Source organism: Crocodylus porosus, unplaced genomic scaffold (assembly GCF_001723895.1).
Source record: "Crocodylus porosus isolate Cpor-Errol unplaced genomic scaffold, CroPor_comp1, whole genome shotgun sequence".
NCBI classification, from domain to species: Eukaryota; Metazoa; Chordata; order Crocodylia; family Crocodylidae; genus Crocodylus; species Crocodylus porosus.
The window spans coordinates 8876016-8899121 of NW_017728925.1; the positions used below are offsets into that span (position 1 = coordinate 8876016).

At 41.4% G+C, this 23106-nt stretch overlaps 1 protein-coding gene across 2 annotated transcripts in view; it reads right to left on the reverse strand.

Moving 5' to 3' along the window:
• CDK5RAP2 (CDK5 regulatory subunit associated protein 2) overlaps positions 1–23106 on the reverse strand; it is a 106840-nt gene that overhangs the window by 34605 nt on the left and 49129 nt on the right. For both annotated transcript variants that reach the window (XM_019540655.1, XM_019540656.1), the window contains 6 exons: positions 22049–22177; positions 15491–15586; positions 13257–13447; positions 9583–10042; positions 4155–4431; positions 2601–2717 (listed from right to left, as the gene is read on the reverse strand). In XM_019540655.1, the coding sequence (XP_019396200.1) occupies positions 2601–2717; positions 4155–4431; positions 9583–10042; positions 13257–13447; positions 15491–15586; positions 22049–22177 (1270 nt within the window). The remainder of the gene's footprint in view (positions 1–2600; positions 2718–4154; positions 4432–9582; positions 10043–13256; positions 13448–15490; positions 15587–22048; positions 22178–23106) is intronic.

Sequence of the window (23106 nt, forward strand, 5' to 3'; positions counted from 1 at the left end):
TCCATGTGCTCAGGGAGAGCAGGGTCTCACAGTAAGGAGAGGGGGAAGTGGCTGCCAGGGGAAAAACTGGAGGCGGCACAAAGCAAAGGGCTACTTGACACTCCTCCCCCCCTCCCAATTTACTTTTCTTGCTGTAATGGGAGACCAATTCAAGGCAAATCTCCAATAATTAGATTTTATACCTGGAAAATTACAACAAATTTATAAATTTTCCATATATAGAATCTAATTTTGGGGGGCTGTCTTATAATCAGAGTCATCTTCTATTCACGTAAATATGGTATTTACCTCCCTGTTTGGTGTAGCTGGAAGAGAGATATAGGGCCTTTCTATGGGTAGTCTACAAATTACCAGCTTTTCTTGCATACCACATACCCCGAAGTATAGCACACACCTTGCTGAAGGCAAAAATAAAGGAAAAAATGTATTTTCAGTCATGACCACAAGCAACATGGAGGCCACATGGAACAGGGACAGTCTACTCTTCATCATCACTTACTCTCTTCTTGCAAAATCCACAGCACGAACTTTAACCCAGTCACAGCTGCTGCTGAATTGGTAGCAGTTTTTGGCTGCTGTGTGAAAACCTGCTGCTAATTCAGTAGAAACTGTGACTGGATTAAAGCTTGAGCTGTGGATCTCACAAGGAGAGAATGAGTGACCCTGGGTTGCAGTCTCCACCCTTCTTGCTTGCTGCCAGGAACCCAACATGGAGCCAGCTCCTGGCAGCCATTCCAACACCCCCTCATACATCTGTTCTGGCACAGAAAACAGCTTCTCATGTAAAACAGGCCCCTAACTTTGAAGGGTGATTTTTGGGGAAAGGGTGGGTGCGGTATATGAGCTTATTATTACTAAATACGAGAATGACCACGTGCCAAAAATGATGGAATAACATATTGTGAAAGCCACGTTGCTTTAGGACTAGAACGTTCAAAATAGAAACATCAGGGCTTCAGTGGCCAGCTGTCAAATCAAAATGAAGTAAGACCTAAACATGGAATTTACTGATAAAATAATAAGGAATTCTAAAGACTAGTGACAGACCAGATTCCATGAGCTTGCATCATGCTGAGAAGTCAAGCTCAGACAACGTACTTTGAAGACCGTATTGTAGTTACCTCCATTTATGGTACAAGAGCCAGTCAACCACTCATATTGGTCTGAGTCATCAGAATTTGTTTTCCTTAACTGAGGTGTAAAGCAGATTCAACAGTCTACCGACTAAACCTTTAAAAAGTTTGGAAACAGGCATACCAACAAAAGAAAAGGCACGTAAAGTACCAAGGCTTCCAAGGAGGAGTTTTCATTCTAATTCCTTAAGGGCTTGACCCTACAAAGTGCTAAGTACCTTCAACTGGCACTGCTCCCACAAATTTCAACAGCAGTTGAACATGTTCAGCTATCACACTTTAACTCAATCCAAAACTCAAACTCTACAGATTGCAAATAGATTGGTCTAAGGGAGCGGGATGAACATGGAGGGGCGAGTCAAGCTTGAGCACAAGAAAACATAAATAATTCTGCCATCTGAATCAGAGCATGAGAAAAATCACAATGTGCTTATCTATCCCATGCATACTGAAAAACAAGATGCTGCACAGCCTGAGACCTGGAATGTTACATCATTGCTTACGCTGGAGAACCGACTGTTTCCTAGTTCACTGCCTCCTCCTGCTTATTCTCCACCTGAAAGGCATAATCCCCTGACTTTGCAGTTGGTTGCTGTAATGATTAAGGTGTCACAGAAGGTTGCAGATTCAGATGACAAATAAACCATGAGACCAGATGAACTCAAACTCAATAATCCTGCTTTCACACAAATGTCCCATATAATAAAAATGAGAAATAAAAACAGAAAATATGGAAGCACTGTTTCTAATTAGAATGCTTGTAATCGTTTTTCATGAGTCAGTAACTGCTCTTTAACTAAATGCATATGATTTGATTCTCCAACTCTTACTGATTGACTTCAGCGGGACTACTCGCAAGTAAAAATTACTCACATGGGCAAGGGTTGCAAAATTAGTCTGATACTCAGTATTCTTCATGCAGCTAGATAAATAGGTCATTCAAACCCTCTCAGAAAGACAAATGGATTATATAAAACCACATACTACACAGTATTAACCCCATTTACATTTTCATTAAATGATTCAGGTTTCAGGCAAGTCAAATGCCTTCATATAAATTCAGATAAGCAAAATGCTATCGTTCTATCGCTTCATCCTTGCATTTCATCATGTATGCAAAACCACACCGTAATGAATATATTCAGTTCGCAAAATGAATCAGAAGAATTGCGGACGTTTGCAGGAGAGCGTATAGGGAGTTAGGCATGCAACTCATTTTTACCGGAAACTGGTCATACATCCTTGTGACTCTTCAGAAAACATATCCCTTAAGATACTAACTTGGAATTCTTGGGGACAGTAATTCTGTACTAATTAAGTAAACGATACTGAAAGCCCCCCCCCAAAAAAAACCAAGGAAAAATGGTTAATTACAGTAAATATGAAATCATCTACAATTTACATATAAAATATTAAGCTTAGTAGCTTTCAGAATCCTGCTCTCATTATTTTGTTGTCATACTCTACCTTGCCTATCTCTCTGACTGTTGTTGGTTTTATTTTCATTCTTGTCATGGGTATCAAATCCACCATCCAAAGCATCCACCTGGACCTCTTTGTAGTCCACAAGGATCGCTGACTCGGCTAGAAGGAAAAATAAAACAGAAAGCTGGAAGTGACTGGCAAAAGAGAGCCAAAAGTGGATAATAAAATAACCAATGGTGCAATAATTCAGAATGGCAAAGTCATCTAAATAAGAACTGCCATAGTAAATATTCGACTGATGTGAAATAGCCTATGCACACATTTTTAAACATGTGAATCAATTATCAGGATAATTACGAAGAATTTGAATGTCAAGGGCTTCTTACTCAACATGAAAACACCAAATGTTAGGTGGGACATCACCTGACGAGTACATACAAACTTTCAACGCTCTTCACAATACAGCCAGTAGTTGACTTAAAGTGTGGTTCTTAACCTACTTTTGTGTCTATTTACAATAAAGATTCAATTAAAATCAATAAACATTCAATAACATTACTTCTTTTTAACAATATTTGCAACATCATTTTCTATAAACCTCCAAGAGCCCCTTAATCCCAGCATGTGCTGAATGCTGCTCTTCACTCAGGCATGTGTACAGGGTTACAAGCAAAAGGATTACTGAAGCTCCAATAGGTAACCAACTATTTCAGGATCCACGCCAAAAATTTGATCTGGCTCGCTCTACAGACCACTGACTAGGTCCTAATTGCACTAAAGTCAGTGGGTGAAGTCCCATCAACTTCAGTAGTAGTTCAGAACCTCTTGTCCCCATCTGCTTCTTTTCCTACTCACTTAAGTACAACGTATCCATCTCATTCTCCCAGTCACCGTTGGCAAAGAAGACTCGTCCCTCTGAAGTTTGTGCCTTCTGGAACTGTAGACTCGGTCTTCCATCTCATTTCAGATAGTTAAAATATCTCTTTTCCTCCATCCAGACTTTATAACCCCCTCACTTACTCATCTTATAGCCAAAAGCATTTTTCACCAAACTGCATCTTTCTTTAGTATATATTGTCCACAGTCTCAATCTGTAATACTTTGCTGATATAGATATTTTGTTTACTGCTGGATTTAAGTTAAACCCAGAACACTAGAAACAGACATCTGAGAACTTGAATGATCAATGGGAATGTTAGGTACAGTCACTTATGCAACAAAGGTAGTGCATCTATACTTTCAGTCTTACACGTTTTCCATCAAATTCAAATTCTTTAAATGAATACTTTGGTTTACCCAAATATAAATATAAACATGCTCCAAAACTCATTTATTATATATTTATGCCAGGTATACCATGTACCTTTATTGCCTACCAAGCTGCATTACACTACAGCTATAAAGATAAATTCAACTTGAAAACGCCACTAACGTATTCCAAGACGTATTTGTCCCCAAGCAAACTGTAAGATTAAGCAGTATCATATGTATGTTAAAGTGATCTCCCTTTTATTTCCACTTTAAGAAAAGAAGCTAATATTTCAAGCTATACAGCATGTTATTCTGTTTGCTCTTTAAATGCAAATGTTTATTTACCTCTCACTGATGCTCTTTTCTGTTCAGGAGGCGTCTCTTGAAAATTTTCAATTAGAGATTTGCTCAAAGATAACTCTTTGTCTCTTGTTGTTTGTTGCTGAAGTTGGTCATTTTGCATTTTACTTTCCTTGAGACCTTCATCAACAGCCACGATCCGGTGCTGTAAATGCATATCTGGCTTGTGTGTGCAGGAGGCTAATGGAATGTTTCCTAATGATCTAGATGACTTTAATGGAACGGGTAGACGGGACTTCTTGGACAGGTAAATGGAATCACTCTGAAACACACATTTAATAAATGTGGGGGTTGGCCATATGTAGTCAACATATGGCTTAGCCAGTAATAAGCAGGTTCTCACCAGGAAAAATGCAAATAAAATGTTATGCATATGAGTTAACTAATCTATTATGCAGCTTTGAAAATATGATGGTGATATCCTTGCAAAGAAAAAGAGCATTTGTAGGGAACAGAGATATCCTCCTAGCCTAGTTTTTATGATTTTCTAAAAATAACGGCTGATTGTGGATCCATAGCCCTGGGTCTTCTGGCTTCTAGTGGTGGAATTAAGACAGCAGATTGACTGTCTATGCACAAAGACTCATAATCACCAGGTATGTTAAGTGCATATGCCTTAGAGGGATACATTTATATCTCCCGTTTTGTCTAACTAGTCACTCACTTATTCAAGAGATACCATGAAGGATCTTTGAGCTTAGTATCTTAACTTCTATTCCTCTTTCCCCCCACTCTAAAGGACCCTCCTAATTCTTCACACATTGCTGAAGGCATTACCTTTGCTTCTTCCTCTCTTCATGCAAACAGATCCAGCCTTTCAGCAACCTCCCCAGGCCTCCTCCCGACCCCCCCACCTCAATCTTTTGAGCCAACGAGTGCCACTTGTTGTGTCCATCACAAAGGGACACTAGTGCATAGGGATGGTTTCTTCTGTCGCACACCTAAAAGATGAACAACACTGCCTCTGACGGGCTCCAATTTCCTATATTTATGATCACGTTGCATCTCTCTCTCTAACAGTCTAATATTATAAAAACCAACGTCTGTCTGTCTGTAATACTTCATTCGCACTCTGACTGGCTGATGGAAACAACCAATCAGAGTGCTCCAAGTGTGGGGAAGCGCTGCCAAGGACCGGATAGAGGGTGGGGGAGCTGAGGCCAGGAGCGAGGCCTTGGCTCCCCCACCCCGCTCCCTGCAAGAGGAAGAACAGCAGCAGCATGGGGCATTACGTGGCGGCACTCCATTCCAGCACCCTCCTCCCCTGTCATTCTTGACGGGAAATTGGCTAGTTTTATCATAAATTGTAAACCACCAGGGCAAGGAAAATCGGTTAGGGGGCTGGGGCACATGTCTTATGAGGAGAGGCTGAGGGAACGGGGCTTATTTAGTCTAGAGAAGAGGAGACTGAGAGGGGATTTAATAGCAGCCTTCAACTACCTGAAGTGGGGTTCGAAAAAGCCTGGAAATGAACTGTTCTCAGTGGTAGCAATGGGCAGAGCAAGAAGCAATGGTCTCAAGTTGCAGCAAGGGAAGTTTAGGTTAAATATTAGGAAACACGTTCTCACCAGGAGGGTGGTGAAGCACTGGAATGGGTTACATAGAGAGGTGGTGGCATCCCTGGAGGTTTTAAAGGCCTGGCTCGGGTTATCTAGTGGGGGACAGTCCTGCTTTGAGCAAGGGGTGGACTAGATGACCTCCTGGAGTCCCTTCCAACCCTAATTTTCTATGATTCTATGATTTTAGCCTGTCCCCTTTTGGGAATTTCCCAAACAATAAATACATTTTAGTTGTCAACATTGTAAGACAGAAAGAATGAGATCTGTTTTCAAACTCACACACTCTGCTGACAAGAACTACAGTACTGTGTGAAATAATAATAAAAATCAATATTATCCTCTTCAAATAAGCCTAGTTTACACCTTCTGTTATGTATTTGCTCCACTAAGTGTGTCACGAGTCCTGTAATTTCTTCTACCATTTAATGTATTCTGAAGTACTGTTCTATATTCATTTCCTAGCAATTATAGTCTTTACACAATTTAAAATAATAAAAAGCAAGTTCCATTTTTGCTAATGACATACTCAATTCCTTTGGTACATATGAATGCAATATCATTTGAAAGCTGGAAAATAAATCCAATTGTGGTAACTTCCTCATTCTTTCATTAAAACGTGCTTGAAACTATTCTCAGATCCATGTTAGGGCTATGGTATGACACCTGTTAGTCTTAACTGCCCAGTGTGCAAAATCCAACTCAGCCTATTGCATAACACTGTTTATACAAAGTTAGCCAAAAAAAAGTTAAAAGAAATGCTGAATTAGTGCAAACAGGAAAGATTTTTGATGCAACTAAATCAAGAGTTGTGACTGATCAACAAGAGGAAGATGAAATTGGAAAATAAGGAACCACAATTAGCGTGCTGGAATTCAGGCCTAACTAATGAACGAGGGTACTGAAGAGGCGACAGATCACTCTAGACATCAAGTTCAGTGCTCTCCTGCTAAAGGATCCACTGCTGCCATTATCAGAGACAGGATACTGGGTAAGATGGGCCACTGGTCTGATCCAGTATGGCACTTCTTTACATGTTCCCTCTCAGCTTTTTGCCTGCTCCTGAGACCAGGTGCACTTGATATGGTCTCTCACAGCATTCTTGCAAGCAAGCTAAGGAAGTATGGTTTGGATGACAGGACTGGAAGGTGAATAAAAAACTGCCTAGATCATCAGGCTCAAATGGTAGTGAATAACCAGTGGCTTGATGTCTAGTGGCAAGCCAGTATCAAGTGGAGTGCTCCAGGGCTCAATCCCAGGGCTCGTTTTGTTCAATATCTTTATCACTGACCTAGAGGATGGGATGGAGTGCATGCCTCAGGAAGTTTGCAGATGATACCAAGCTGGGGGCAGTAGCAGAAATTCTGGAGGGTAGGGCTAGGATTCAGAGAGACCTTGACAAATTGGAGGACTGGAGCAAAAGAAATCTTATAAGGTTCAATAAAGATCAGTGCAAAGTCCTACACTTAGGACAGAACAATCCCATGCACCAGCGGTACAGGCTGGGGACCAACGGGCTAAGCAGCAGTTCTGCAGAAAAGGACCTGAGGGTTACAGTGGGCAATAAGATGAATTTGAGCCAACAGTATGCCCTTGTTGAAAAAAAGGCAAGCAGCATACTGGGCTGCATTACTAGAAGCGTTGCCAGCAGATTGAGGGAAGTGATTATTCCCCTCTATCCAGCACTAGTGAGGCCACATCTGGCATACTGTATCCAGTTTTGGGCCTTGCACTACAGGGGGGATGTAGAAAACTTGGAGACAGTCCCGTGGAAGTCAACAAAACTGATTAGGGGGCTGGGCCACATGACTTCTGACGAGAGACCAAGGGAACTGGGCTTATTTAGTGTGGAGAAGAGAAGACTGATTCAACAGCAGCCTTCAACTACCTGAAGGCGGGTTCCAAAGAGGATGGAGCTGAACTGTTCTCAGTGGTGGCAGAGGACAGAATATGGAACAATGGTCTCAAGTTGCAGAAAGGGATGTTTAGGCTAGGTATTAGGAACATTTGCTCACATGGTGGGTAGTAAAGGACTGGAACAGGCTACTGAGAAAGGTGGTGGAATCTTGGAAGTTTTTAAGATCTGGATAGACAAGGCCTTGGCTGGGATAATCTAGTTCGGGATGGTCCTGCCTTGAGCTGGGGATTGGACTAGACTAGATGACCTCCTGAGGTCCCTTCCAAACATACATTTCTATGATTATATGGTCACCAGCATGACAGCATAAGATGGCACATGGACTGCTGCCCAGCCTGAGAATGACCCATAAAGGAGAGGGACCCTACCAGACTAACCAGATAATGCCCTGGACCAAGAAAGAAAGTCAAGGTCCACAGCAACAGCTGCTGTAGCTCACTTGCCCGCCTTATGCATACACATCCACGGCTGACTAAACACCGCTTAGCATCTTGAGAAAATTAACAAAACTTTTTAATGTCCTACCTCTCCTCTCCTTTTGTGTCTGCTCTGTAAAAAAGCAAGAAAGGTAACACCAGTCTCACAGTGACCAACTTGAAACTCACCAACAGAGTCAACCAACCTTTTCCTCTCCACTAAGAAGGATTAACAGAATAAATGACTAATTGAAAAGCTTCTCTCTCACGAAAGCACTTATATTTTGATCGCTGTTCCTGTTTAACTGCTCAGCTTCAATTTCTAAGGGTTTTATGTTTTGGTTCTGATTCTTTTTCTCTTACATAGCATAATCAATTCATTAACGAACTTGGGCATGTTTGTTCATATCACGCTTGCCATGAAACGAAGACGACCAAAACCTTTAATCACATTTGACTCATTAATACTTTACAGTGACACGGTCATAGGAATCTTTTTGATTCTCTGAGCCCAGTTATTCTATTGAAATAAAAGACATTAAAGGTTTTGAGAGAAATACTTGATGTTGGTGATAATCTACTACTGTTGATACTGCTGGTCCATACAGAAAGCTCTTTCTGTCTGTTGATACTGCTGGTCACAGCAGCTCCTCCTTATTCGGAGTGGACTACAGTCCCCCTTAGCTGTTCAGCATCTCAAAAGCAGAGCTCTGTCCCTCCCTGTTCTGCAGGAGCTAACATCTTCAGAGGGGCTTCCACCCAGATTCTAAAGAGACTGTTACAATTATAAACGCATGTTTTTTTAGGAGAGGCAATGTTTCATACCAGGTTTTAACAAGCATTGTTGGGGGCCACTAACCCCATCCACGTGCAAATCCAGCAGTTACGTGCCAAAAAGCTGAACTTGAACAAAAAGTCTATAATCTGCAGTCAAATTAGAGTTGTAGCAATGTTATATACCAATATGGGTGTGCAAAAATGTAACAAAGAATTGGGGCCACTTTTCAAGATTTGGTCTTACTTGTCTAAGAATAAACAGCAATGGTAAAACTTAATGAAAGGAATTTAGGTAAGGTGAAATATATTTCTAACTCTCCAGTGGCTCACTGGACATTAGGCAAACAGCAGATTTTTCAGAATTCATTCGCAGACTGACATTGCCATTTCAGAATAGTATGCTTTCAGACCCATTTTACTCTCTTGTGAACAACTATGGCAAATTTAAGGGAGTAAAGAATCAGGCCCTTAGACTATAATTTATCCATCTGTCCAACAGTTATAATATTCACCTGTATCTACTCCAACTGAGCAGCGAAGCCCAATTAATTAATGTTTCTTAGGCACATTGAAGTATAGGATGAAAGGCATTGAATAGCAAGTATAATTAATCTGAAATATATTTGGCAGAAACCTCATCAACTGATTTTTAAAATTACACAAAACCAAGATACACTTTAGAAATAAAGCACTTTGCTGTGTATCTATCCCCTAAGTGGTAAAAAGAGAATCTTAAACAAACTTACTTTATTTGTTCTACTTGCACGAGAAAGTCTCTCATGCTGCTCATCTTCCTTAAACTTGTTTTCTTGCTGGTGTTCTTTTTCTGCATTTAATCTTGAATATTTTTTTTCTTCTAAGGCTTCTTTTTTGCCTTCATGTTTGAATCTCATGACATTACCCTCTATAGTCATTGTTTGTGTAGCTGTGTCTTTCAGTTCCCCTTTCAACAATTCGATATCCTTATTAATCTGTGGCGCTGTATCTGGATAAAGCTTCTCTTTCCCATCAACAGTTGACTTCAGTTCTTCTTGCTGCTTTAAGAATTTATTGACCTGCCTGAAATATTTGAGTTCAGTTCTTAGTTGAATAATCATTTGCCTAAGATCTTTTTCATCCTTTTTCTCTATTTCTTCAATTGAACATTCTTCCTTAGTTGTATTCAGATGATCTAACAGTTCACTTACAATTTTCATTTGTTCTTGTCTGCTTTATTCAGAAAGGAAAAAAAAAAGCCTTTTGTTTAAGAAAACAAGAACACTGAAGAAACACTTTTGCAGAGCTTGGACATAACCGTATACTCCTAGGAGATTCCATTTTACCTCCTAATAGATTAGATCACAGTATCTCAAACCATATCTTGGTATGGACCATGCCAGAATAGAGAGATCACCTTATGGATGATTCCCCTTTCCATTCCTGATCTTGGAGACTACATCCCTTCCTCCCATTCCTCATTATCTAATTAGCCTGTGACAATTACAGCAATTGTTTACCCCAAACAACACAATTTAGGGTCAGCTTTTCAGAAGAGTTTACCCTCCCATTTGGAAACCTTAATGAAGTGGCCATTGAAAACACAGGAACTACTAAAAGTTGGAGTCTATTGTGAAAATTTGGCCTTTCAGATACTTCAGCTGTCTTTTAACAGAGGGTAGAAACTGGAAGCACAGAGAAGCAGCCAGCAGCATGCGCCAAACTAGCTCTGCAGACCCCCATCGTATGCGCCACAGATAATCGTGGTCCATGGGCCACATTTTGAAAAGCAATGTTTTAAGAGTAAACGTAAGTTAAATAAGGGACATTAAATTATACACAAGGCCTCAAATTCCAAGGCTGATTTAATGAGTCCAATAAAGAACTGTTTGAGGCACTACATATATAAACCGGCATTTAAAACAACAGCATTTTTGTATCTGGCATTTGAAATGGAAGATGCTAACTATGCTTTTTATATCTTTTTTTCTGCCATCTAATATCATTAATGAGAATTAAGTTACCCAACAGTGGAGACTCATCACCAGTCAGTCTGGTAATTTATACTAGGACACAGAAAAGATTACACACTAGAGTGCTAAAGATGATGGTGATGGAATTGCTCATTAGCAGACTTTTAAGTAAGGTTAAGAAATAAAACAACATTATATATTCATCTTTTAAGACAGTAATATCTCCTCATCTGCCACTAAGTATTGTCTTGACAACTAAAATCATTTATACTTCTTGGCTAGCTCGAATAATAATGGAGATGCATAGGACTGGTTGAGTAGTTAACTGCAGAAGGCAAAACTAGAGCTTTTGTAGCTACACAGAGGCAGAGTAATATCTTGAACAGGTGAAACAGAGATTGGGTCTCGTATTCATGGACCTGCTCAAGATGCTTTACACAGAAGATAGGTTGTGTAACCTTCCAGAAGCCCCTGTGGCTACCTGAAGAAATGAGGCTGATGAGTACCAAAAGGAGTCACACTAACCTGCAATCCAGGTCATGATAACCTAGACAGAACCAATAGAGGAAAAAATAATAGAGGACTCCACAAAGCAGTGGAGAGAAAGTAATTCAGTATCCTACAGCCAGATGCTTTAGTCATTTAAGTAAGGACTTATGATGCAAAACTACTTGGTTCCAACTCAACCAGGGACTTGCTGTGTGCGGGTTGCTTAAATTGCTTAGCACCCCAGTTTCCCCAACTATAAAGTGGGGATAATAATCCTTATCTATTCTACCAGGTGCTGTGAACCTTTATCTGTTGTACTCATAAAAAGTGTTTTGAAATCCTTAGGTAAAGTGCACTATATTATCATCAGTATCTTTTTACCACTCTTTCCGGATGGCATGCTGGGGAAGAAATAATTATTTCCAGAAATCTTTTGTCAGTCTATTATCCTGTAGGGCCAACTGCAGGCAAAGGATAGCATGGACCATTCTACATACAATCATGTAAGTGCCTGGAGTAAATTCAAGGCTGTAATTCATTTGAGGAACAATGTTTCAAATGAACTGCACAAGTGCAGACTGAGCTGCCGATGTTCACCTCAGCTCTGAGAGCAAATACAGCCAGAGAACACTTGGGGCCATCTGCTCTTATTCAGAATTAGAATTATTTTTCAAACAAATATAATTTATTTCAAAATACCCTCTCCTAATACCTTAACCTTTTGTGTTTTTTAAAAAAAGATTTAATGCTTGAGCTTAAAAAGCTCATGTTCTGTTGTAAAGAAACTACAGTTCTAAACTTCCTTTTTCAATGATGTCAATAAAAACAAGCACTTCCACAAGCAAACAGGATAAGCTTCCCAGTCAAGCTATGGGAGAGGGAGGGCTTTTGTAGAAAAAGGCTTTATTTTATCTCCCACTTTACTCACTTGCAACCCAGAGCCACAGAAGCTAAGGAAATCCCATTTTTTAAGAGGCAAGGAGACTGAGAATCAAGACTGCTAAAGGTTAAAAGCAGCTCTGCAACTTCTGTATGACCTTGGGCGGGTCATTTCTTGCTTCCTCAGCAAACCACACTATAAGTTGTTATGCTACCTACCCAGCTTAGATGGGTGTTATGAGGTAGCCTTTAGTCCTAGAAACTAATCTCAACAGGCAGAGAGCACCCATTTCAAATGGACAGCGTTTGAAAACAAGCATCTCTTGAAACAGGTCAGATTGCAAGACTGCTCCCAAGCACACCATGTGAACATGCGCCTAGGACTGCAGCACACTGAGCTGGGGCAGAGCAGCCCTAGCCAGCAGGGGATTCAGGGGGCCAGCCTGCCAGCCCAAGGCCACTCCCCCAGGCTTAATGTGCTGTGGAGGGTCTGGCTGGAGCACAAGGGTGCTCCAGGGCAGGGCTAGCCAACAGGCAGCCCCCACACTGAAGCACCCTCATGTCCCAGCCAGCCAGCCAGCCAGGACAGCATCTACACATGCAATGCTGCACAGAAAAAACTCTGCAGTGGAACAGTACTTGTATTTAGAGTTAATTAGTTTACTCCAGCCTAATAGGGATGCAGGTATAGATACAAAATGTTTACTGTTGAGCTAATTAGTATATTCTGCAGTAAATGTCTTGTGTAGACAGACTTTCAAATACCTGGATTCAAAAAAAAAAAGTGAAAAGCATTATTTTTCCCACTTTATTCCTACTAGTCCTTCAAGCTGAAGAAGATGAGTTTCTACACTGTGGCTCTATACACAGATACCTTTGGAGAAACTTCTCTTGAAATGGATTTTTCATAAGGATTTTTTCTACTGATAGTATGTTTCCTAATTACTTAATTGCATGATAGACTGAAATGGTTCTGAAGGAGCCTTGCCAATCTCTCAGGTAAATTAGACAGTGCCATTATCTAAATTCACTTTAGCAAAATTACTTTATTCTCTCCTCAAATAGAAATACTGTCAGAAGCAGTTTATAACCCTCATGCTTACCTAGATTCAAGTACAGATGTTCCATTTTCATTCAAAAGAGATGTGAACAGGCTCATCTCCGCTGCTTCATGTTCGCTCATCTCTATTCTGCCAAAGTGTTTGCCAGCTCTATCATGTACAACCTGAGGCTTATTTAGATTCCTATAATGTCTATCTTTGCAGAAACCCTCTGAAATGTCTGCAGGAGTTATCTGTTAAAAAAATTGCAAATATTTTCTTATTAGGCAGGTATGCGGGATTCTATTATGTTCAGGCCTGTAATCTTCTTGTAATCAGGTTTTGTAATTTTTGATAGTCTTAATCTACTTTATAAAGCATACACAGACATTCTGCTTACTGTTTATTAATATAAAAACTAACGAACATCAAATTGGATACGGTTAATTCATACAGATCAGCTGTTTACCAGTTAGTAGATTTCCCTGAAGGAATGACATTCCTGGGAGGTGGCCTCTGACTGGCAGCCAGCTCCATGACGGGGTCTTATTTGAATCACCTGTCTTTAAGAATTAAATTGTGCTCTCCGATGCTAGGTACAAACCCTTCTTGTAGGGGAACAGTCCCTCTACACAGGGCATTTATACACATACTTTTCTGTCCTACGAAGCATCAGAGATCTCCTGTTTTGAAGCAGACGCTATTAATCAACACGCAAGCTAAGGCAAACTGTACTGTGCCGTGTGCAGTAGTGTAAGTGGAGAAATTTGCAACAGGATGCAGAAAATGGTGGCAGTGCACTTTTGAACTAAAGCACCTCCAATGCATTTTAATTCAAAAACACGACACAGCCGTTTTCTCAATTTTGTCACTTAGCACTGCGACGCTTGCAGTTGTACAAGTGCTTTTCAAAGCACTCAGCGGTGCTTGCACGTGTAACAATGCCCATAGTGTCTCCACTGGTTCATGCCGTCAGTCCAGCTTTTATCACTAGCCACAAAACCATGAAAAGCAACAAGTGCCATTAGACTACATCGATCACCTATCCAAATGAGATCTATAAAAGGCTTCTCCAAACTTCCATCTCCAATTCCTCTCCATTCAACAGAGTCCATGTAGGAGATGTGTAGCCAAAGGGTCATTGTGAATCTGCTGAGGCACTTTATTTACAGCACTCAGCAAAAATGGAGCGAATAAGAGTTAGAGATTTGGTTCCATGAGTCTTCAGGGTATGAGAAAGGAAAAACTGACAAGTATTAGATAGCTTTCCATAACTACAGGCTCTCAAAAAAGGCACCATCAAAACCTCACTCATTTAAAATGGCCCTGCATTTTACTAGGCATGGCACAGAAACTACACTTAGGATCAGAAGGGGCAGCTCTATTATTCTCTATATAAATAACCTGCACAGATGAAGAGCATACCTATGGAGCACGATGCAACTTCTATTTACATCAATGGTAGTTCCTCCATTGGTTACATTAGGGTTTAGACTGCGCTCATTTGAATTTACTAACTCAGGAGACATCATCAGTGAGAAACTTAAAAGTGTGTATTATAATCTTGTAAACATAACTGAGAGACTATTTATACTGCATCATTTACAGGCTTGTAGAGACGAAGATGAAGCTTCAAGGACAACTGAGAGTGTACCTAGGTATATATGGGTATGGAGAAATTACAGACTTTAAAACATATCACACGGTATTCTTTTAACTGAAATTTTTGAAAAGAAAAGGTAAGTTTGCATTTGTTTTTAAACATTTTCCATGATATAACATCTCTCTTTTTAATTACACATAAGGGGATGGCATATTCTAGGACTGAATAGGAGTGCAGGTTCTTCTAGTGGTTCACTATGCAATTGTTTGAACCCTGAACAAAGATACTCAATGATTTTTGCTCAGAGATGACAGCAGATGGATATTACTATGAACCTGATTGCAATGGCCACCTATTTTAAGGGGCTTTACTTTAAGGCCCTGTAGGACTGGTTGAGTACCTCTCTGATACAGCAAGAAAAAGGACTGAGGCAGGGATTTCTGAGTATTCATGCTAAGGATTAAGTCAAATACCAAGAAACAGTTAAGTGTGCATGATGTCAAGAGATACTACATTCACAGTAAAGAAGGACTCCACCTATTTACAGAGAGCTTCAGAGGTTAGTCTTGCAAACTAGAAATACAGCAAGAAGAAATGTCTCTTGAATATATCAAGTTAAATAGCTGTAATTGTGCAACCAAAGCATGTAGCCCACCAGTAAAAATTTTATACAATCTTTTTGACATGATCCTACCTCACTGGTCTTCTCAGAAGGCTGACAGCTCTGTGTATTCTTATCATTTTGAAAATCTTCAGCTGGCGTCATGGTCTCTTCTGTTCTTTCAAGAAACTATATAAAGTATGGAATGATGTGAAAACGGAGCACAAAAAAAAGCATGGTATGAAATGTGCATAAATAAGTCAGTGACATGTCTTAAAAGAAAACTAAAAAATGCCTGTAATACAAAGTAACAAATAGTAGATTAGCTTTCTCCACTAAGATCAAAAAGGAATCAATATAAAGAACAGGAATAATTCATACTGGGTACACAAAAATGTGAATTTTGTGTGTTGACCCACCACTGCACATCCCTCTAAATTTTACAAAATTTCTCCTTTTATCCCTTTCTGCAACAACCCATGCCCAAAGCCATATTCTCATTGCGCCTATTTTATTTTGCCTTTTAAAATATCTTTTATAGCCTAACATTTTATGCTTTTCTTCAGTAGACAAGAAAAAGACACTTTGCTAAGCTGTCTGCTATAATAAAGACAATTATTATTGCTCTGAAGGTTAAGTTCTGCCCTGTGTTACGTGGATTTGTCAGGGAAGGCGATGATACCAGAATCATCTTTCCCCAATTCCCCACCATCGAAAGAAGTCAGGGAACGTGATGCCACAAACACTCCTGGAGCAGGGAAAAGGAAGGAAGAGCCACTAACTAGCATGTCCAGTAGCACTCCAAGCCTCACTAGAAGCACAGGAAGGGATTGGACTTTCTGAAGCAGCAGTGAAGGTGTTGTTGAGTGCACATCACCTCCGGGCATAACAGCATGGGTACTGTTTGCCTCTCCTCGACAGTTCAGCTCCCACAGCCAGTGTGCTTCTGGCAGAAGAAGTCAGAATTTAACCCTCTCTGTAGAGGCAGCTAAAATTGTTCAAATACAAACAACACTAATTAACAAATGATTGCTCTGATTACATTAAGGGGCCGCATTCTGGAAAAGGCGCTGAACATAGACCACGCTTCGAAAGCCTTCACATAGCAGCTGGAGAGTAAAAGAGAATTGTCTACCCCTCAGTTTGGCTCCCTGACAACTCCCAGAGAAGCAGATCCACTATTCTTCTGTGCTCGATGCCTCTGAGTGGGATTCCAGGCAGAGGGCTCAAGTCCGTGTGTTTTTGTTCACTAACAACAAAGCATGTTTTTAATTCATAAACCCCCACACCATTTATTCACATTCTGGGCTAAAATACTGGGGTGTTGGAAGAGAAAACGGAAGCCACTGCTAAGCAGATTACAAATGCAGCTTTATATGGCTTTAGCAAGACACACAGCAAATTTTGTGGGCATTTCAGCAGTGAACAAGAATTTGGTCTACAATATGTATACATGGCATCTCATTCTTATCTAAGGCACCACCTCTCAACTCAGTAAAGACCTATTTGTTTAGGATCTTTGGTGATAGAAGCTCATTAAGAAATCGCAGTGAGATGGAAGAGAATTGCTTACCCACAAACAAACATTTTCTGAAGGTAGTAATGTCTGTCTAATCCAGCGGTAGGCAAAATGTGGCACATGGACCGGATCTGACCCACGGCGGGTCCCTTGGTCTCCTGGCCCAGGCACAATCCAGCCGTGGAGTGTGTTGCCACCCCCTGGGCATACAGTGGGGCTGGGGCAACTCTGCAGCAAGTCTGCCTTTCTAGGCAGCCCAAGTAGCAGGTAGTTCCTTCTGGTTGCTGCCGTTGCCAGCCCCACAGTATCAGCAGGGACCCACGCTGCACAGCCCTGACCCTGCACACGCTCCAGGCTTGCTCGCCCAGGCTGAGCAGTGGCAGCGCAAAACAGAAACTGTGGCTCAGTGCAGGGAGGAAGCCCAGAGCCCATGTGGGGCTACCCTGCATCTGCTCTGTGCTGCCACTGCTGCTCCGCAGGGTGACCCAGAGGCAGCGGTGACGGCAATGGAGATGCAGGGCAGCCTGGCCTGTGCTCCAGGCAGCTGCACCAGGAAACACCGGCAGAGGGAAGGGAAGGGGCTGTTTTCCCCCTGCACTAAGCAGCAGCTTCTGTCCTGTGCTACCAATGCTGAGCCTGGACAGGCGAGCCCAGAGCAGGCCTGGGGTGCACAGGGTCAGGGCTGTACAGCACAGATCCCCACCAGTACTGCAGAGCTGGGGTCAGTGGCAGTCAGAAGGAGCTACCTGCCACCTAGGCTGCCTAGAAAGGCAGTCCTGCTGCCAAGCTGCCCCAACCCTGCTGCATGCCCAGGGGCAGCAGGATGTGCCACGGGTGAGCAGTGCAGAGCTGGCACAGGGTTGAGGGGCCAGGTTGGGGCTGCGCATGGGTTCCAGCTGATCCGCTCTGCTCTTGCCAGGGCCAGTAGATGCCTTGAAGGCAACAACGTTAGAAGAGTGTCTCTAACAGCCAAGTCCTTTCTTAGGGTAAGCTAAGGAAATATGGCTCTAACTCAAATAAAAAAATTTAAAAAAGAAAAAGCAGAAACTTGAGCAGGGTCAGAAAAGCATTAATGAGCTGAGAATGTGGACAATAAGCATCTGAGCTGATGCACTAGACGAAAAGGAAGCGGTGACCGAGGGAGTGTGGAATAATTGTAACCCGAGTTCATGCAAAACGTAATTCTAATAATTCTGAGAAGATAGAAAACTTCTCTCCCAATATCACACCATATCAAGGCCATGGGGACCCAGTCTCAAAGAATTCTGAGGACATCGTGGGGACTAATAAGTTTTGTCTTCTAAACGTATTGGATTAGAGTATTAGTGGGTTCCTTTCTTACTGTATATTTCTGTAACGTGCATGTGTGTCATAAGTGGATGAAAAACTCAGGTTTGCCTTGTACCTTCTAGCAGTGTAGGACCCCCTCCACTGGTTTAAATATAAATTTTTTTAAAAATGCAAAACAAAGGGGAAGCTAAGTGCTAGCTATTAGCTTACTTGCCCTTTCAAATTTTGCTTAAGATTAATATTTGAATTATTGGGGGTAGGGGGGTTACTAAAATGCAGATTTTCCAGCCTACTAAAAAACTGAGATGGAGTGCCAAAACTAGGATAGCATGAAGGCTACAGATCCGGATGGTGGTGAACTGGCAAAGATCCGTATTAGAAAAGCCCATACTCTGATCATAGCCATTGATTTCATGAGTAACACGGAGCTTACTCACAAATTACTTTAGACAGAAAAAAGGAAGATATTAGCCATTTATCACATTCAAAACAAGACTGTAGTCCAAGCTTATTTTTTAAGCAAATTAAACCATCACATGCACATATCAACTGCCAAGTGGTTGTGGTTGAAACCACACAACCACTAGTTTTTTTTTTTAAGATTTTAACATTGTTCTGGTGCATCCCTTTTTTCAGACCAGTACCCAGTTTCATAAACAGTGCCGGTCACAATGAACCAACTGACGCAAGGTTCAGAAGACTGTAGAGTACATGACTGCAGCAATGGGCTGCAATTTGAATTTTTTGCTCATCAAGTCTTTGAGGTTGAAAAGAAAACTTTCTGTGCTCCGAGGAATACAATCTAATGTTCAACAAAATATTAAAAGAAAATAAGTGGCTTAAGGCCAGAAGGAAATCTATTGAGAATAAGCTGCCTATTTAAAATATTTCCTTGGAGACTGAAAACCTTGAGAATGTTTTTCCTAAATGAACCACTGATACGCTTGGTTTGCAAAGATCCCTGGAGCCTTGAAGGCTGGAATCAGTGAGGCTGCTTCTCTCAGAGAAAGCAGTTGTTCAGAGGACAGTGCAAAAACAACCTTTTTATCCCTCCCTCCCTTTAATTTAAGAACCAAGAAACAAACTATTAAAGGCTGTCAGGCCTTTGGGAGATGCTTTGCAGGGGAACCCAAGTGCAGACTTCTCTGGCTTGCACTCCAGCTTTGTTAAAATGCATGAGCCTTTCTTTTCTTTAAGAAGCACCTGAGCGGGCCCTACCTTGTTGCATCCTACCCAGTTTCACTTGGAGGATGCTGACAGGTAGGCCTGTGTGAAGCAGCTAGTATCCGTTTCGGATTCAGATTTGGACGATTTGGGGGACAGTTATTCGATTCAATGATTCGAATGACTGTCCCCAATGGATTCACTCAACTCTGATTCGGAGATTCAGCCATTGCCGAATCTCCAAATCGGACAGGCCCCATCCCCCAGCCCCATCAATGGCTGCCCCACCTGGCCCCAGCTTCTGGCTCTTTTAAAAAAAAAAAAAAAAAGCCCCAGACTTAGCGGCTCCTGCCAGGCAGTGGAGTGATCTCCAAGGCATCCCACTGCTCCACACTGCATGGGGGGGCTCTTCCATGAGCCCCCAGAGGCCCCGAGGCTGCTGCAGCAGCCAGTGAGTGGTGACATTTTTTTTTTAAAGCATCGGGAGCAGGACAACCATGGGAGGGGCTGGGAGAGCAAGCGGGGTCAGGGATGCTCAGGAGGGCTGGGGGAGTAGGCAGGGGATGGAACCTGGTGAGGGTCCCCCCATAGTCCCCTTCCCTCTCCTCCAGCCCCCCCTCCCCTAGCCCTACCAGCACAGAGTCTGGGTCTAGCTCCCTGTGGCAGCAAGTGGGGACCTCCCCAATCTCCGGAGTTCTCCGAATCTTTTCCGAATCAATTCGGACCTTTTTATTGGTTTCCTGACTCGATGCAGATTCAGAGATTTGGCACCTGAATCAGACCGTATCACCTCCGAATCGAATCAGCACCCGAAGCTTAGCACAGCCCTACTGACTGGTGTCCTCTTAGCAACCCATGCCAACACATTCTAGCGTGGTACCAAGAGAAGCAGAATTCAATATTTTTTGCACTGACTTTCAATTTACAAAGTGCACCCATCGTAACCCAGAGCCAGAAAGCCATGAAACGGGCTGTTTACTGCCAGGATTAATGATATAGTACCTTTAAAACTAAAGGATTAGATTGCTGAGCCTTTAACTTTTGAGTTCAATAGCACCTTAATCATTCTGGCGCAGCTTTGAATATCGTGTTTTATTTGTCTCCTGACTTTACCAGAAATCGTGGCTTTCATTCACAGGTTATTTTACAAATTTCACTCTTGCCTGTTCGAAAGCTGGGTTCATGTAAATAATTCTTTACTGAATAGCCTTGCATGTTCCAATCACAGCAAGACAAGAGCAGGAAGGTGCAATATTCTTGCTTTGATTTTCTCCGTGCAATGCCCTGATACCTCTGGAATCTGTGAGGGCACAGCAGCCTCTACAGGACTGCTAGGCAAATTGCTAGTAATATTCACATAGGCATCCTGCATACACTTTCTGCAACACAGATTTATGTACTACATTTTCAGTGCTAACCTAGTCTATAAATCTGTAACTTAACTATTTTAAGATATTGGATGTTATCCCAACAGGCCAAAAAAAACCTCCTTCAATCTATAATTAAAATATATGTGTAAAAGTAACATGAAAGGCCTGACTTGCATCCAGAAAAGCAAAAACATTTTGTATGAATTTTGACAATGGTCTTTATCCCATCCGGAGTACATATGATAAACTGCATCCTGATTTGGCCACAGGCTTCTGCAGCATCCAGTCAATACAAAACCTACGCACAAGTAAATTAAATTATTTCATCATGTCATTGTCCTGTTCTTCACCACTTAAGCCTGATTTAGAAATTCAGTACAAAAAGTAAAGGTGGTGAGCTTTTTCTCTTTATGCTTGATCTCATTATCATTTAGTGAGTAGTGCATAGGAAAATTACATGAAAAAACAAAAGGTGCTAGCCACATTTAAAGTAACAATCACAACAAGCCATAAAGGTGCACTGGACAACTACAGTACTCCACTGAAGTACTACCATCATGTAGCATGTGACACGGAGGGATGCACCTAGAAATCTGTCCATAAATCTGTGGAGCTTCTTTGCAGTGGCTTCTTCAGCTCCACTGCTGAAATAGTCATTGTGTGTCTTAGCCACAAGGAAAACAATAGAGGATCCAAGCATCAGTGAATACAACGGTCCCTTTCTTGCGTCTCTCCCATTTGACTAGGCCACAATACTGCCCCTCCATTTTACACGGCTCTGTGTTGCACAGAATGGGTGCACAGATGCCTAAAGCATTGTTCTCTCTCCTTTGTGCATAGTGGAACCACACCACTTCTGAAAGACAGAGAACCTTTGTGGCCTCAGAAGTGACAGCTTTGTACAAAGCTTTCATAGGACTACACACCACTCTGGGAATGAATCTCAACCTGTGGGATTTACAGGTAGCAGTAACTAAGGGACGTCTATATTTTATGGAGATGTACCTTTTTTGAAAAATAAAGGTAACTCCATGTTGCAAATATAAAAAAACACAATCCCAATTGATATCTTAATATGCGTGCTGCTTTCTTAAAATAATTTAAAATATTGTTGACTATAAAATATGCCGGTCTTGACTCTCAGTGTCTAACCTCATACAGCCATTTACATCTTTTAAAAGAGTAATTATAGAACAATGTCAGTCTGACCTAGCAGGGTTTCACATCCACTTGGTACCCATGTAAATGATTGTGCGAGATGTGCTGGAGCTGAAATTCAGGTCCAGTGTTTCAGCACAGAGATCCTACCTCACTCTCGTTAAATACTTTCAGAGTTTCTTCTCCCCGAGAATCAAATCTGGAGAATCCAAGTTGTTCTTTCTTCAGATCTTGATTAATTGACTGCAGGTCCTTTACCACTGACAGGAGTTCAGTAACCTAAAAAAAACAGGAGAAACAAACAATCAGAAAAGGTAAAGCTCATCCTAATGTGTAAAGAAATGCAGCGAGAGAAACATCTTTCTGTAAAGCTACACAAAGTGTTAAACTTCAGAACTGTCGTGTTCATTACTTCCAATAAACCTTAATGCTTTTGTCTCTGCCCAAGGGACTGTATATGTTTGAAACCAGCTCAGTTATATATTAGGAGCTTGTGCTCAAGGAATGCTAATTTGGAGGACTATAGTTTCAACTTCAATCATTAGGTTCAGGTTCCATAAATCACTTATAAGAAAAAAAAAAAGTCAAGGCCTGTCATACTAGCAGACTGATTTGGGAAGCAGTATTCAGTGCAAGCAGAAGTTGTATTATTAGGACAGGGCAGCAGCATTCACCAAGAAATATTAAAAAAAATCAGAAGTCTCATTTTCTCTCTCTTATACCCTTTAAATGCATTGTGGATAGCACTGGTACAAAAGCAGCATACCGGAGTGGCGAATCCAATCTAAAACTCTTGAAGTCATTAGCCTCCAAGACTCGCATAGTGTATCAAGTTTTGCTAATGAGTGCACCTAAATTTAGATAGGTGACTATAAATTAAATACAAGCAGGCACAGTGTGAGCCTAGCACTAAGAGTCAATCTTGATGCTGCCACGGGCTTCCTGCTTGAGGTAGGGCAAGTCATTTTTTTTTGTTTTCAGTTTACTCATCCTAAAGGTAAATCTCACATTCACCTGAAGTCAGACATGAATGACAGGAAGCCATTGATGGATAGCTGACAAAGGGCTTTGATACCAAAAATGCTCTTTATGATGAAACTGTGGATGCATAACTAGCTAAATGCTAAAGCATGCGATGAGAAGTAAGGAGATATGGATTCTACATCATGACAGTTACTTGATGTGCAACCGTGGGCAAATCCAACTCG